At 40.8% G+C, this 16,651-nt stretch overlaps 2 protein-coding genes across 3 annotated transcripts; both read right to left on the bottom strand.

Moving 5' to 3' along the window:
- Nucleotides 1-4,629: 4,629 nt before the first annotated feature.
- LOC123723698 (E3 ubiquitin/ISG15 ligase TRIM25) lies at nt 4,630-8,064 on the bottom strand. 2 transcript variants are annotated; one of them, XM_045688225.1, is made up of 3 exons: nt 7,501-8,064; nt 6,275-6,368; nt 4,630-6,153 (listed from the first exon to the last, which is right to left on the bottom strand). In XM_045688225.1, exons 1-3 carry the CDS (start codon nt 7,756-7,758, stop codon nt 5,621-5,623), a joined length of 885 nt encoding a protein of 294 aa, XP_045544181.1. In that variant the 5' UTR covers nt 7,759-8,064; the 3' UTR covers nt 4,630-5,620. The 2 variants fall into 2 exon arrangements, with proteins under 2 accessions (XP_045544181.1, XP_045544182.1); XM_045688226.1 differs by having other exon boundaries at nt 6,275-6,356.
- Nucleotides 8,065-8,109: 45 nt separating this feature from the next.
- On the bottom strand, nt 8,110-10,650 carry LOC106561186 (E3 ubiquitin/ISG15 ligase TRIM25). The gene is made up of 3 exons (XM_014124863.2): nt 10,264-10,650; nt 9,026-9,119; nt 8,110-8,904 (listed from the first exon to the last, which is right to left on the bottom strand). Exons 1-3 carry the CDS (start codon nt 10,519-10,521, stop codon nt 8,372-8,374), a joined length of 885 nt encoding a protein of 294 aa, XP_013980338.1. The 5' UTR covers nt 10,522-10,650; the 3' UTR covers nt 8,110-8,371.
- Between the last annotated feature and the right edge of the window lie 6,001 nt (nt 10,651-16,651).

Here is a 16,651-nt window from a genome sequence, read left to right as displayed (position 1 = left end):
CATTTCTCTTTGCTTATTTGAGCTGTTCTTGCCATAATATGGACTTGGTCTTCTACCAAATAGAGCTATCTTGTCACAACACAACTGTTGGCTCAAATGCATAAAGAAGGAAAGATATTCCACAAATTAACTTTTAAGAAGGGACCCCTGTTAATTAAAATGCATTCCAAGTGACAACCTCATGAAGCTGGTTGAGAGAATGCCACGAGTGTGCAAAGCTGTCATCAAGGCAAAGGGTGGCCATTTGAAGAATCTCAAATATAAAATATATTTTGATTTGTTTAACATTTTTTGGTTACTACATGATTCCATACGTGCTATTTCATAGTTTTGATGTCTTCACTAATATTCTACAATATAGAAAAACAATAGTAAAACATTTAAGTAAAACATTTAATAAATAATGGACATGGAACGAGACAGGAACAGCGTCATCAAACAGGTAACACAAACAAAATACAATTAATGCATCAGCAGGGAACAGAGCAGGGAACTGACAAATATAGGGGAGGAAATAAACAGATGAGTGAGTGAGTCCAGGTGAGTCCAATATCGCTGATGCGCGTGACGAGGGAAGGCAGGTGTGCATAATTGATGACAGGAGTGCGTGATGCAGGGCAGCCTGGCGTCCTCAAGCGCCAGGGGAGGGAAGAGCGGAGCAGACGCGACAGTACCACCCCCTTGGGGCACCACCCGGCATCCCACCTGGGCGAACCGGCCAAGACATGTGCGCTGGGCAAGCCGGTTGGGGCGTGGGAGCCCAATGAACCGGCAGGAGCCTGAGAGCCTGGCGAGCCGGCTAAAGCATGGGAGTCTAACATCCGGCTGAGGCAAGAAGCTTGTCGATCCCGCTGTAGAGATGGAGCCCAATGATCCAGTGGAGAGTGACGTGGGATGGGAAGCCACCGAGCCAACCGACACAAGGAAACCTCTCAAGCCAGCCAGGGCGTGAAAGCCCGACGGGCTGGCTTAGCCACCCCCGGTTCCATCGGCGGCGGAATCCACCCCGACGTCACCAACAAAACAAAAAACAAACAAAAAACTTATTTCCCTCATTAAAATGCAAATCAATGTATAACATTTTTGACATGCGTTTTTCTGTTTTTTTTTGTTATTCTGTCTCTCACTGTTCAAATAAACCTACCATTAAAATTATAGACTGATCATTTCTTTGTCAGTGGGCAAACGTACAAAATCAGCAGGGGATCAAATACTTTTTTCCCTCACTGTACCCTCGTAAAACTGACTATCCTACCGATCCTTGACTTCGGCGATGTCATTTACAAAATAGCCTCCAACACTCTACTCAGCAAATTGTATGCAGTCTATCACAGTGCCATCCATTTTGTCACCAAAGACACATATGCTACCCACCTCTGCGACCTGTATGCTCTCGTTGGCTGGCCCTCTCTTCATATTCATCGCCAATCCCACTGGCTCCAGGTCATCTATAAGTCTTTGCTAGGTAAAGCCCCGCCTTATCTCAGCTCACTGATGACTATGCAGCACCCACCTGTAGCTCGCGTTCCAGCAGGTATATTTCACTGGTCACCCCCAAAGCCAATTCCTCTTTGGCCGCCTTTCCTTCCAGTTCTCTGCTGCCAATGACTGGAACGAATTGCAAAAATCACTGAAGCTGGAGACTCATATCTCCCTCACTAACTTTAAGCATCAGCTGTTAGAGCAGCTTACAGATCATTGCACCTGTACATGGCCCATCCAACTACCTCATCCCAATATTGTTATTTATGATTTTTTTCTCCTTTGCTCCTCAGTATCTCTACTTGCACATCTACCACTCCAGTGTTTAATTGCTTAACTGTAATTACTTCGCCACTACGGCCTATTTATTGCCTTACCTCCCTAATCTTACCTCATTTGCACACACTGTATATAGATTTTGCTATTGTGTTATTGACTGTATGTTTGTTTATTCCATGTGTAACTCTGTGTTGTTGTTTGTGTCGCACTGCTTTGCTTTATCTTGGCCAGGTCGCAGTTGTAAATGAGAACTTGTTCTCATCTGGCCTACCTGGTTAAATGAAGGTGAAATAAAAAAAATAAAAAAATATATAAGACACATTTTCTTAAGATTCACAACATTTTTATCTGTTCGATAGGGGCAGAATTTCATTTTGTCAAACTTTCTTTATTGTGACAAATGATGGTGTAAACTGTGTTTTTTGAGTAAATGATGATTGAAATTTTGAAGGTAGACCTATGACGGGCACATGATGTAGGTTAATAATGTTGCTGTAAGCTTCACTACACATTTAATTCTAAATGCCTACTGAGAGCAACAAAAAAAAAAATTCTACTAAAAATACAATTTCTTTGCAGGACGAGGATTGTCCTGACATTCAAACATGCCTGAATAGGGAGCAATGGTAGCCTAATAGCGTCTTTTTGTAGGCACTGTGTCCACCAAGGTTCGTTGAACAAAACCTATGGGAAGATTAATGGCGTTTTTGAATAAACGCCAAAAATAAGGTCTGTGGAAAACACAGGTTTAGTAGATTTTATACGTATTGTTTTATGATATACTCTTCCTCAGCTAACGCCACTTTTTGTGAATTTTGAAGCGTTTATGTAATTTAAAAAGCACATAAATGCTTCATAATTCATAAAGGTCACGTTAACTGACTGATATTATCTCATAAAACAAAAAGAATAAGATCTCCTAAGCTTGTATTATCCTCAGACCTTATGTCCGTCATTTGTCCGAAAACCATTCTTTCCCCATTCATTTTCACCATAGGAATGGCTGAACGAACCGTAGATAACTAATTTCCGGGTTTTAGGACTACAAGCTGGCGAACTCTATTTATTTGCCTTGCTTTTCTGGTTGGCTGGCCCAACAAAACAGCATGCATGTTGTCAAGTTGAGCGCTCCTGTTTGTAGATAACTCTTCAGATTTATCTAGTTTGGCGTGGACATCATCGTATTTAGTTTTGGCTAAATCGAGTTGTTCCTGTAGCATATGATTTTGTTCCTGTAGAAAACGATTTTCTTGAAGAGCTTGTGCTTGTTCATCGTCATACGTTTTTGCAATTACATTTAATTGTTCAGTTTTCAAACGTAGTTCCATAGCTAGCAGAATTTTTCCCTTTTCTGCATTAGTCATTGGTTTCCCGGTTCTCTCTACCTGTCCCTTTATGTCTACCGTTACCTGCTCGTGCTTCAGCTGTGCACTGCGTTATTGGACAGATGCCAATCTCGGATGGCAAGACATCAGAGCTAGACTGGAGAGAACCTTTACGAGGCCTGCACCCGATGGTTGATTTTGGAAAGCATTGTTGTCTGCTTTTCCACTAATGGCATAATTAGGGTTGTTATCGCTGCTGAGGTCAGAGATCAATCCATTTACGGGTGGAGGTTCACTAATTAGCGGGCGAGTGGGGACCACCCCCTCTGATAGCATGCACATTATTAGAACATTTGAAAGGAAAAATGTTTTTCCTAATTTTCCAGAATTTGGTTTTGGAATGTTGGGAGCTGCAAAGACGATTTGAATCTATTTATAGACGTTAATGAACCATCAGTACTGTACAGTACTGTGGAAGTTGGACGTGAAGCTCTTCCTACTTTGTTCAAGAGTATCACTTCCAAGCACCAAAATAGGGTCCTCTCACAATGGAAAGGGTGGGTTTTCTAGTGACGTCTCACCCTAACCCATTCGGCCTACTTTGCTAGCGTTTATGTTGACCGGAGCGACACGGTACTTAAATACAGATACGCATACGGTCTGCCCACACTGTCTTAGTGCGGTAGGCGAATTATTTGGCTCGGTCACCGGACAGTTATCTTCTAATTTCTAACCTTCCTGGCTCTATGCCCTTGCTTTAGAAGTTAATATTGACCGACAGAAATAGTACCGTTTGGGCTGACGGACTAAATCTGGAATTTATCCCTCACTGCTATCGACATACGACCGGAGCCACTCTAAATAGCTTCTTCCAGTGGAAATACACACAATCACTTTGTTTAGATAGCAGCCTGTTTGTACAATTCTGTTTGCACAATTGATATATAGAATTCCACAGCAAAGTCCAATTCTATCTTAGATTCCTCGCACGGGGGCTCCAAATATGTATTATCAAAATGACCCAACGTGCGTTTTAGTTTTAGAGTCCTCACACGGGGGCGCCAATAATGTCGTGTCTTTGGGCATCATTAACTTGAAGACATGTTTATCAAATAACTCCCTGTAATTATTATTACGCGATTAAACTGATTCATCGTTTAACTAGGAGATCGGGGCACCAAGGAAAATATTCAGATTACAAAGTTATAATTTTCCTAATATAACTTTCCTATATTATAACATTATATGTTATATTATATTATAGTATCTGACCGATTATCTTCTGGTTTAAATGGTGTATTCTTTACCTCGTCAGTCTCATTCCAAACATCGTAAATTGTTGTTATCTGCACGAACCCAGTCTTCACTAAGTCATCCATACATCAATTGTCTTAAAATCATTTATTTACTAAACTAAGTAATTCACAGAAAGCATACAAACAATAGTTATTGTTACAAAGAAATGGTAGAGTAATGTGCCCTAGTGGGCTAAACCGGCATGGCGGCTTGTTAAACAAACAAGGGGGTTGGGGGCAGCGGAGAAGGCACAACAGAGTTGATAAATATTAACAATTGATATGCTAAGCCTTTGCACATGAACGCTCACTCATTCGGGAACAATTGCAATCAATATATATTTACGCTCAGTGTGTCGTCGGGATCCTTGTTGGAGAGTTTTTATCCTGTTGGAGAGTTTTTGTCCGCGTTCTCTCTCTCTCGGTTAGAATGGATCTTTCAAAGTGACATTTGTTCATGTCGTTATAGAATGGATGTTTCGTCGGGCTTCGCGTTCAATGATACCGAATTTCTAGCTGCAGACTAGTAATTAATATCAAAGACTTGTTATTATTCTGTCGGTATCGATAGTCTAAAAGTTTAACCACGTGGTATGGTTAAAGTTCAGTCGAGCAATGCATGGTCAAACCTTGGCTCTCTCTTCTGAGGTAAGCTGGTCTGAAGAAAGAAATTCAGGGTGGGGGTTTTATGCTGAACATAGAAAAGCTGTCACATGATGCCTTGTCCTGTCTGTGTCCCTGGGGGCGTGCCGATGACTGAGTTAAGCTTTGTACAGAAATACAATTCTCTCACATTAACATCAGTACATAGCATCTCAACATATTCCAAATAACTTTAATGTTATTAAATCATTTTATACAACCATTAGATATAAGTCTCATCGCTGAGGCTAATATATAAACCTTAGTATGGTAATATGGCCATATTGTCTCTAATGAGCCTCACAAAATTGTACCAAGCGGACCAGTTCGTAGCTGGATTCTTCACCGATCTTTTATACCTTCTCCAGAACATAAATGTTGTTCGGTTCTCCAATTCTGTGAGGTGGAAGAATCCTTTGTTCTCTCCATGAAAACACTCAGTCTCTTTATACTGGGGCCATGAGGCAGGACATTCTCCTTTGGAGTTTTATGACCGCCTTCACACAGCCTTGTGTCAGAAGTATAGAGGTCGGGGGATGGTGCATAGAAAACCAGAGGGCAGCGTCATGACAGTAGATAAAACTTTATCTTAATTTACTATATTGGTGTCAGTATCTTCACAGATGATCCATAACCAGGACCAACCCAGAATCCAGGGTAGAGGGGCTGAGTGAATGTGGTCTGGACTCTGTGGAGGAGGGTCATCTTGTCAGAGACACTGTAGAAGGACAGAGTTCCTGCCTTGTGGTCCAGGTACACTCCTACTCTGGAGGAGCAGGGGATAGGGATATCAGTACTGATATTATTGTGCCTGAAAGAGCAGATAGACGGATCACAGACCAAAGTCCAGGACTGATAATTTCGTCCAAAGCTAACATCCACTCCGTCTCCTCTCCTGCAGATCCCTTTATAAGACACGGCAACTTTACACTTGCTCCCACTCCTTTCTACCTCCCAGTAGCAGGTTCCAGACAAAGCTTCTTTACACAACAGCTGGCAGTAGAAGTTAAATCTGTCTGGATGGTGAACATAGGACTCAGCATTTTCACTCCTGGTTACCTTCCTGTTCCCCTCAGATAGACGCAGATATCTATTAGCTGTGTTGGGGTCCAATGTGAGCTGGCAGGAATCTGAAATCATTTTGAAATAAAACATTGTGTTTGCATGTGTCTGTATACCTGCACGCATTTGTGTGTGGGTCAGGCAGGCTAGTGAAACCGTATTTATAGTTGTGTGTAGATATTTACTCACATTTCAAGAACTCCTCTCTGGTATTGGGTTCAGAAGGTGAAACAACCTTCATCTTTGACAGCCCCTCACTGTCCACTGCTGCCTGTGCACGGTACCGTTAGGAAACACATAGAGAAGAGGGGGGTTCATTACAACCAATTTAATCAAACAAATAACTCTGCCCAACAACATCCTCCCCCCTTCACATGAGCTGAACTGTGTGAACTGCAACTTATCCCATGAACTGTATCCACATGTAATGTTTTTGTTGTAATATTGTTTGTGATCTACATTGGTGTATGCATTTGAATGGATAGTTTACCAAAATTACAAAATGACACATTGGTTTTCCTAACCCTGGAGTGAGCAATATATGGACAATGTATGACAGCAATCCATGTTTTTGTTTTATTTCCCTGGAACTGTTTCCAAATGCTAACGTTTTAGTATTTGTGGTACAAATCCCATTCAATTCATGGTACCGATATAAACATTTTTCACACATCATGTCCAAAAGCATCTCAAATTGATTGTGAAACTCAACAAAGTCACTTATAGATGATTTGAACATAATGCACAGAAAATGCTAATATTGGTACCATGACTTGAATAGGATTTGTGCCACAAATGCAAAAACGTTAGCATATGGAAAAAGTGCTAGGGAAACTAAACCAAAGCATTCATTGTTGTCATACGTTGTCCATAGACTGCTTACAGGGTATGAAAATCAACATGTAATTTTATAATTAGGGTGAACTATTAGGGGCTCCCAAGTGGCGCAGCAGTCAATGGCACTGCATCTCAGTGCTCGAGGCGTCACTACAGACCCTGGTTCGATTCCAGGCTGTATCACAACCGGACATGATTGGGAGTCCCATAGGGTGGTGCACAATTGGCCTAGCGTCGTCCGGGTTAGGGTTTGGCCGTGGTAGGCCGTCATTGTAAATAAGAATTTGTTCTTAACTGACTTGCCCGGTTAAATAAATAAATAAATATATATATATCCCTTTAAGCGCTAAATGTGGTGATGCTGTGTTGTTGAGATCATGCAAGACACAAAAAAAGACGCACAAAGAATTATTATTATTATCATCCCACCCATTCACTCAGCTCACACCAGGACCCCATACAGCCTATTCCCCACAGTAGGACTCAGTGGCGTTTGAATGAGGCCCTGCGTGGGCTCCTCATTGGCTTTAGTCTAGGAATCTGCCAATTCAAACTACATGTGAATTGTCAACACTCACCTTAAGTCTCACCTCCTGCATCTTCTTCGTATTTATTTCTGTCAGTGTTTCCACCAATTCTACAATGACAGTGTTTTTGTTCAGAACAGGCCTTGGAGTGAAGATCTGTCTGCACAGGGGGCAGCTGCAGACAAGCTTCTGATCCCAGAAGCGTTTAATGCAGTCCATACAGTAGCTGTGTCCACAGGGAATAGTCACTGGATCCTTCAGTGTCTCCAAACAGATTAAACAACTGATTGAGTCCATGGCTTCTGCCATTTTGAAACGCAAGCAGGCTGAGCTGAAGAGATGAGTTTCGTTTCCAATTGTGCTGAGGAGTAGGCTTAGGAGGGGCTCCCACTAACCTAAATAACATTTCACTTCCTGGATCTGTGAACTCACGTATCAGATACCAGGTATGGCCAGTAGAGGGGGTATAAGTGGTCTGTCATAACCATAGAGAGAGAGATAACTTTCTTATAATGCATTGTAAGTTTGAGATTGAATGACATTTACTTGAACAGCCATACCCCTTCAAGTCAAAGCTCCATGACTGTGGACCGGCAGCCATTTAAACATCAACTCAACAAAACATATATTACAAAAGAAACATCCATTCCATGACCTACATCAGATTGCATAGAATTTATTTCAACAAACAATGCAAACAACTCATTGTCAATGGAGCTTGTGCAAAGCTGATGTCTAACAGAGTAAATCCCTTTCACTGAAATGGACTGCATCCTCTGAATAGTGCACGGGTGCACTCACTAGAAGATTGTATTACTGTTTTCATAAAGGTATTATGTTATTGTGTCAGGCTGAAAAATATTTTACGATGTTTATGAACACACTGATAGTAAATGAGTGTAGATAAAACTTTGTTAATTTACTATATTGGTGTCAGTATCTTCACAGATGATCCATAACCAGGACCAACCCAGAATCCAGGGTAGAGGGGCTGAGTGAATGTGGTCTGGACTCTATGGAGGAGGGTCATCTTGTCAGAGACACTGTAGAAGGACAGAGTTCCTGCCTTGTGGTCCAGGTACACTCCTACTCTGGAGGAGCAGGGGGTAGGGATATCAGTACTGATATTATTGTGCCTGAAAGAGCAGATAGACGGATCACAGACCAAAGTCCAGGACTGATAATTTCGTCCAAAGCTAACATCCACTCCGTCTCCTCTCCTGCAGATCCCTTTATAAGACACGGCAACTTTACACTTGCTCCCACTCCTTTCTACCTCCCAGTAGCAGGTTCCAGACAAAGCTTCTTTACACAACAGCTGGCAGTAGAAGTTAAATCTGTCTGGATGGTGAAGATAGGACTCAGCATTTTCACTCCTGGTTACCTTCCTGTTCCCCTCAGATAGACGCAGATATCTATTAGCTGTGTTGGGGTCCAATGTGAGCTGGCAGGAATCTGAAATCATTTTGAAATAAAACATTGTGTTTGCATGTGTCTGTATACCTGCACGCATTTGTGTGTGGGTCAGGCAGGCTAGTGAAACCATATTTATAGTTGTGTGTAGATATTTACTCACATTTCAAGAACTCCTCTCTGGTATTGGGTTCAGAAGGTGAAACAACCTTCATCTTTGACAGCCCTTCACTGTCCACTGCTGCCTGTGCACGGTACTGTTAGGAAACACATAGAGAAGAGGGGGGTTCATTACAACCAATTTAATCAAACAAATAACTCTGCCCAACAACATCCTCCCCCCTCACATGAGCTGAACTGTGTGAACTGCAACTTATCCCATGAACTGTAGCCACATGTAAATGTTTTTGTTGTAATATTGTTTGTGATCTACATTGGTGTATGCATTTGAATGGATAGTTTACCAAAATTACAAAATGACACATTGGTTTTCCTAACCCTGGAGTGAGCAGTATATGGACAATGTATGACAGCAATCCATGCTTTTGTTTTATTTCCCTGGAACTGTTTCCAAATGCTAACGTTTTAGTATTTGTGGTACAAATCCCATTCAATTCATGGTACCGATATAAACATTTTTCACGCATCATGTCCAAATTATCCAAAAGCATCTCAAATTGATTGTGAAACTCAACAAAGTCACTTATAGATGATTTGAACATAATGCACAGAAAATGCTAATATTGGTACCATGACTTGAATAGGATTTGTGCCACAAATGCAAAAACGTTAGCATATGGAAAAAGTGCTAGGGAAACTAAACCAAAGCATTCATTGTTGTCATACGTTGTCCATAGACTGCTTACAGGGTATGAAAATCAACATGTAATTTTATAATTAGGGTGAACTATTAGGGGCTCCCAAGTGGCGCAGCAGTCAATGGCACAGCATCTCAGTGCTCGAGGCGTCACTACAGACCCTGGTTCGATTCCAGGCTGTATCACAACCGGACATGATTGGGAGTCCCATAGGGTGGTGCACAATTGGCCTAGCGTCGTCCGGGTTAGGGTTTGGCCGTGGTAGGCCGTCATTGTAAATAAGAATTTGTTCTTAACTGACTTGCCCGGTTAAATAAATAAATATTTATATATATATCCCTTTAAGCGCTAAATGTGGTGATGCTGTGTTGTTGAGATCATGCAAGACACAAAAAAAGACGCACAAAGAATTATTATTATTATCATCCCACCCATTCACTCAGCTCACACCAGGACCCCATACAGCCTATTCCCCACAGTAGGACTCAGTGGCGTTTGAATGAGGCCCTGCGTGGGCTCCTCATTGGCTTTAGTCTAGGAATCTGCCAATTCAATAAACTACATGTGAATTGTCAACACTCACCTTAAGTCTCACCTCCTGCATCTTCTTCGTATTTATTTCTGCCAGTGTTTCCACCAATTCTACAATGACAGTGTTTTTGTTCAGAACAGGCCTTGGAGTGAAGATCTGTCTGCACAGGGGGCAGCTGCAGACAAGCTTCTGATCCCAGAAGCGTTTAATGCAGTCCATACAGTAGCTGTGTCCACAGGGAATAGTCACTGGATCCTTCAGTGTCTCCAAACAGATTAAACAACTGATTGAGTCCATGGCTTCTGCCATTTTGAAACGCAAGCAGGCTGAGCTGAAGAGATGAGTTTCGTTTCCAATTGTGCTGAGGAGTAGGCTTAGGAGGGGCTCCCACTAACCTAAATAACATTTCACTTCCTGGATCTGTGAACTCACGTATCAGATACCAGGTATGGCCAGCAGAGGGGGTATAAGTGGTGTGTCATAACCATAGAGAGAGAGAACTTTCTTATAATGCATTGTAAGTTTGAGATTGAATGACATTTACTTGAACAGCCATACCCCTTCAAGTCAAAGCTCCATGACTGTGGACCGGCAGCCATTTAAACATCAACTCAACAAAACATATATTACAAAAGAAACATCCATTCCATGACCTACATCAGATTGCATAGAATTTATTTCAACAAACAATGCAAACAACTCATTGTCAATGGAGCTTGTGCAAAGCTGATGTCTAACAGAGTAAATCCCTTTCACTGAAATGGACTGCATCCTCTGAATAGTGCACGGGTGCACTCACTAGAAGATTGTATTACTGTTTTCATAAAGGTATTATGTTATTGTGTCAGGCTGAAAAATATTTTACGATGTTTATGAACACACTGATAGTAAATGAGTGTAGTGTCGTGTCTTTGGGGCACCATTAAACTGAATACATGTTTATCAAATAACTCGCTGTAATTATTATTAAGTGATTAAACTGATTAATCGTTTAACTGTAATTAACTAGGAGATCGGGGCACCAAGGAAAATATTCAGATTACAAAGTTATAATTTTCCTAATATAACTTTCCTATATTATAACATTATATATTATATTATATTATAGTATCTGTCCGATTATCTTCTGGTTTAAATGGTGTATTCTTTACCTCGCGTCCAGTCTCATTCCAAACGTCGTAAATTGTTGTCATCTGCACGAACCCAGTCTTCACTAAGTCATCCATACATCAATTTTCTTAAAATCATTTATTTACTAAACTAAGTAATTCACAGAAAGCATACAAACAGTAGTTATCGTTACAAAGAAATGGTAGAGTAATGTGCCCTAGTGGGCTAAACCGGCATGGCGGCTTGTTAAACAAACAAGGGGGTTGGGGGCAGCGGAGAAGGCACAACAGAGTTGATAAATATTAACAATTGATATGCTAAGCCTTTGCACATGAACGCTCACTCATTCGGGAACAATTGCAATCAATATATATTTACGCTCAGTGTGTCGTCGGGATCCTTGTTGGAGGTTTTTGTACGCGTTCTCTCTCACTCGGTTTGATGGATCATTAAAAGCGACATTCGTTAATGTCATTATAGAATGGATGTTTCGTCGGGCTTCGCGTTCAATGATACCGAATTTCTAGCTGCAGACTAGTAATTAATATCAAAGACTAGTTATTATTCTGTCGGTATCGATAGTCTAAAAGTTTAACCACGTAGTATGGTTAAAGTTCAGTCGAGGAATGCATGGTCAAACCTTGGCTCTCTCTTCTGAGGTAAGCTGGTCTGAAGAAAGAAATTCTGGGTGGGGGTTTTATGCTGAACAGAAGTTGTGTGGTTGTGGTATGTAATTGTATGGTTGTCACTAGATATGGTAAGCAGTTGTGTCATTGCTGTCAGAAGTTGTGCGGTTGTGGTATGTAATTGTGTGGTTGCGGATACTAGATGTGGTCAGAAGTTGTGCGTTTGAGGTCAGAAGTTGTCGTCAGTAGTATGTGGTTCAGTAGTTGTGTGGATATGGTCAGTAGTTAAATGGGCGATCAGAAGTTATGCGGTCAGAAGTTGTGTAATTGTGTGGTTGTGGATACTAACTGTGGTCATAAGTTGGTGGATGAGGTCAAAAGTTGTGTGGTTGTAGTGACTCTCTCTCACTATTTTGGCCCTCAGTGTCAATGAGTATCCTAGCAACGGTTCCATTTTGGAATGTCAATAATGACACAGACAGTTGTTGTTAGAAGAGATCAGGCAATGGGTTACGAAAATGGCTGATGTTACAGATTGGTTCACATGACTTCGAATCCGATCACATATTTGAAAAGCCGAGAAGTAGGGGAAGATTTCATAACGTAGAAATATTTTCTCGACCTTGTGTCGTTTGAGGTCAAAACGGCAGTTGTTTGGGAAAAGTTGGAAGAACACGTGGTAATGCAGTTACAAAAACAGCTGTACCGTAAGTTCCGTAGTGAATATTTTGATTCCACAAACAGATATGAATAGCAGAGAAGTAGACGAATATCCCATACACTCTAACTTTGTCACAGTTGTCGTAAGTAGAAGCGGACCAAAGTGCAGCGTCATTATCATTCCACATATTTAGTTGAACTGTGAAAGTATGCAATGCATTCAAAATAAAACTGAATGAACAAAAACAACAAACAGTGACAGAGTTAACATACACATACTCAAAATCAATCTCCCACAAACCCAGGTGGGAAAAACACCTACTTAAGTATGATCTCCAATTAGAGACAACGATGACCAGCTGCCTCTAATTGGAGATCATCCCACACAAAGCCCAACATAGAAATACAAAACTAGAACATCACAACATAGAAAAACTAAACTAGAAAAAAAAACTGTCACGCCCTGACCTACTCTACCATAGAAAATAACAGCTTTCTATGGTCAGGACGTGACAAACTTGTTGTGATAGTGGTCAAAACGGACGTTGTTTGCAAGAATGTTACAGAAAATGTTGTTGATGCGGTTACCTAAACTGCTGTAAATATTGGTCCAAGTATAATTTTTTGTCCAAATGCCAGATTTCAGTAGCAGAGAAGTAGACGAAGCTGGTAAGTGGTTGCAAAGTGGAATTATTAGCTGTTTCGGGTCAAAAGTTGCATGATTTCACGTAGACACTGTCTTCTATCTCCTCATCATTATGGCCTGCAGTGTCAGTGAGTATCCTAGCAATGGTTCTGTTTTGGAATCTATATTGACACAGAGAGCTGTTAGCAAAGAACAGGCAAGGGGTTATTGAGAACAGCATAAAATGCTTCAAGACCCTGATTCACAGTTTCAACGTTTCCTCGATCAATAAGAAGGACTTTTATTTCATTATTTTTGTGTGTACACTCACACTTTGCCTCTCCAGGCTGCATAGAATGAATTTAAATGCTCTTCTGCCCTCTCCAGTGGGGTCTTATTTGGGATTTCATCCGCCATCATTCACTTTTAATTATCTAACTTTAAAATGACACAGTTGTTGGTTTGATTGTTAAACGCAATGCCCCTTTATCCCTCCTTTAATGCTTTAAAACACAGTCATCCATTTCAGTGTATGGACCCATTTTGCATTGAACATGTGCAAGTTCGGCATTTTAGATGCGTTTAAACATTTCATCCCATTATAGGTTTTGTCCCCTTTAATTAAGTTTAACACGCAGTATCTTTAGATCCTTTAGTTGCGTTCCATTGATGCATTGCATTTCCGCATTAGGCCTAATATTAGACATTTGATTAGGCTGCATTGGTTCTCAGTGTTTCCCAAACTCAAACTTCTTAATTGTTTTCACAGCGCTGTGTTTTGAATTCCATTTCCAAGTTAACGTTCCAATTATAAGCACATTTGCGCTTCCATAATATGCTTGATCAAACGATTGCATTGAACAGGGCAGCTCATTCATTTGCAGAGGTTCCTCACGGCTGGCGAATTCTAGGAGTTCAAGTCCTTCCAAGCGAGCTGTCCTTGCGGTCCGAATGCAATGATAAATACAAAAATATCCAGCATGTGTCCATACCGGAGCTTTCCTTCCGATAGTAATCCTTCACGGAGTCTTTTGACTTGTCGTCACCAAATACAGTAATTGCCTCAACAGCACTCTGTAGGGTAACACCATGGTGTAGCCAGAGGACAGCTAGCTTCCGTTCTTCTTTCGGTACATTGACTTCAATACAAAACCTAGGAGGATCATGGTTCTCACCCCCTTTCATAGACTTACACAGTAATTATGACAACTTCCGGAGGACGTCCTCCAGCCTATCAGAGCTCTTGCAGCATAAGCTGACATGTTGTCCACTCAATCAAAGGATCAGATAATGAATCTAGTACTGAAAGCATAAGCTACAGCTAGCTCGCACTCAGTGCATAAAATGTGGTGTCAATAGTTGAACAGTTTTGAACAAATTAATTTATTCAAAAAGGAAGGAAGAGCAAGAGAGAGAGAGAGAGAGAGAACTAGAAAAATCTTTTTTTTCACCTTTCACTTACTTAGCTAGCTAATGCAGCTAGCTAGTTAAGCCTACTCAAACACCCAGCTCAAACAGAGGATGTTATGTTAGCTAGCTGACTTTGACTATCCAACACTGGAACTCTTCCAAGTCAAGTTAAGCTTTTGGCTTTACTAATTAATTGCCACCTGGGCCCACCGGTGTAACTGCTAAACTGGTTACTAACTGTACTGCATGATTGTAGCGGGTTTACTAACGCATTAGTTCTATTAGCTATGTTGACTATGATGTTACTTTAGCTAATATGGTGACAATGATGTAGGCTGTGTGTAGCGGTTAGTGGTTATGTTACACATCAGACAACTGATGTGTTGTGCATTAAAGTCCACAAGCAAAGGGAAAAAGTGAGAGGAGGAGAGCCCATAGATGCGACAAGAAATACAACGAGCTATTTGTATTTGGCTGCTATGAAAGTCAACTGTGTTTACGTGTGATCAGGGGTGTATTCATTGCTCCGATTCAGTTGAAAAACACTTCTTAAACGGAAGCAAACTGAAGGAAACAGGGATAAACATACCTGAATTTGTCCATTAAAAACTCTTGTTTGCAACTGTTGGACAAATGATTACACCCTAGATCAGCTAGATGCAGGCAAAAGTGTGCAAGGCGGTATTGAATGTGTCACTGTCTGTCCATGTGTAACTGCCTGTCACCTCAACATTTTCTCTCAACCTGTATGCACCTACGTTATAAACTTTCATTCTTGGGCTAGGTTGTAGCAACCTCATGATGGGTATAGGGACATTTTTTGTATCATGTAGTAGCCTAAACCTATCAATTTTACGTTGAACTGGGTGAATGGAATATGAATGACATCTAATATGCTATAATAGGAATAAGGCCATGCTCATGAAAAAAAGAATCATGCTCCCTCATCTTAAACTGCACCGACCGCCACTGATCAACACACAATACCCCATAATGGCAAAGTGAAAACATGTTTAATATTTTTTGGGGCAAATGATTGAAAATTAAATACAGAAATATCACATTTACATAAGTATTCACACCCCTGAGTCAATACATGTTAGAATCACCTTTGGCAGTGATTACAGCTGTGAGTCTTTCTGGGTAAGTCTCCAAGAGCTTTGCACACCTGGATTGTACAATATTTGACCATTATTCTTTTCAAAATTCTTCAAGCTCTGTCAAATTGGTTGTTGATCATTGGCCATAGATTTTCAAGCAAATTTAAGTCATTACTGTAATTCGCCCACTCAGGAACATTCACTGTCTTCTTGGTAAGCAACTCCAGTGTAGATTTGGCCTTGTGTTTTAGGTTATTGTCCTGCTGAAAGGTGAATGAATCTTCCAGTGTCTTGTGGAAAGCAAACTGAACCAGGTTTCTCAAGGATTTTGCCTGTGCTTAGCTCCATTCCATACCTTTTTTATCCTGAAAAACTCTCCAGTCCTTAATGATTACAAACATATGAATACCATGACGCAGCCACCACTATGCCTGAAAATATGGAGTGGTACTCAGTAAACATGAGGCTTTGTATTCAGGGAAAAAAAGGGAATTCCCTTGCCACATTTTTGCAGTTTTTCTTTACTGCCTTGTTGCTAACAGGATGCATGTTTTTGAATTATTGTATTCTGTACAAGCTTCCTTCTTTTCACTCTGTCAATTAGGTTAGTATTGTGGAGTAACTACAATGTTGTTAAACTCTGTCACCATTGGCTTCATGGTGAAATTCCTATTTCAGCTTTTCATTTTAAATGAATTTGTACATATTTCGAAAAACATACACATTTAATTCAACATCAAAAACCCTCCCACTTTAGTAGATGCTTTTTCCACTTGGAAGCACCAGGTTCACTCGACCTTATTCATGGTTTCCACCTGCATAATGGTGAAGGAATTATGAGGGAATTAGGTCAAGGTTAAAATATGGCTTATCTGTAGACACACCTCCACCACACCTTCATTTCTTAG

This window comes from Salmo salar, chromosome ssa10 (assembly GCF_905237065.1).
Source record: "Salmo salar chromosome ssa10, Ssal_v3.1, whole genome shotgun sequence".
Taxonomy (NCBI): domain Eukaryota; kingdom Metazoa; phylum Chordata; class Actinopteri; order Salmoniformes; family Salmonidae; genus Salmo; species Salmo salar.
Note: the sequence above shows the minus strand (reverse complement) of the source record. Positions and strands in the feature narration are given on the sequence as shown.

Excerpts from the sequence above, each read along its gene's own strand:
- LOC123723698 (XM_045688225.1), bottom strand. The coding sequence starts at position 7,758 with ATGGCAGAAGCCATGGACTCAATCAGTTGTTTAATCTGTTTGGAGACA. Across the intron at positions 6,369-7,500 it reads TGCAGGAGGTGAGACTTAAG|TACCGTGCACAGGCAGCAGT; the intron begins GTGAGTGTTGAC and ends GTTTCCTAACGG. Across the intron at positions 6,154-6,274 it reads CAGAGAGGAGTTCTTGAAAT|ATTCCTGCCAGCTCACATTG; the intron begins GTGAGTAAATAT and ends AAATGATTTCAG.
- LOC106561186 (XM_014124863.2), bottom strand. The coding sequence starts at position 10,521 with ATGGCAGAAGCCATGGACTCAATCAGTTGTTTAATCTGTTTGGAGACA. Across the intron at positions 9,120-10,263 it reads TGCAGGAGGTGAGACTTAAG|TACCGTGCACAGGCAGCAGT; the intron begins GTGAGTGTTGAC and ends GTTTCCTAACAG. Across the intron at positions 8,905-9,025 it reads CAGAGAGGAGTTCTTGAAAT|ATTCCTGCCAGCTCACATTG; the intron begins GTGAGTAAATAT and ends AAATGATTTCAG.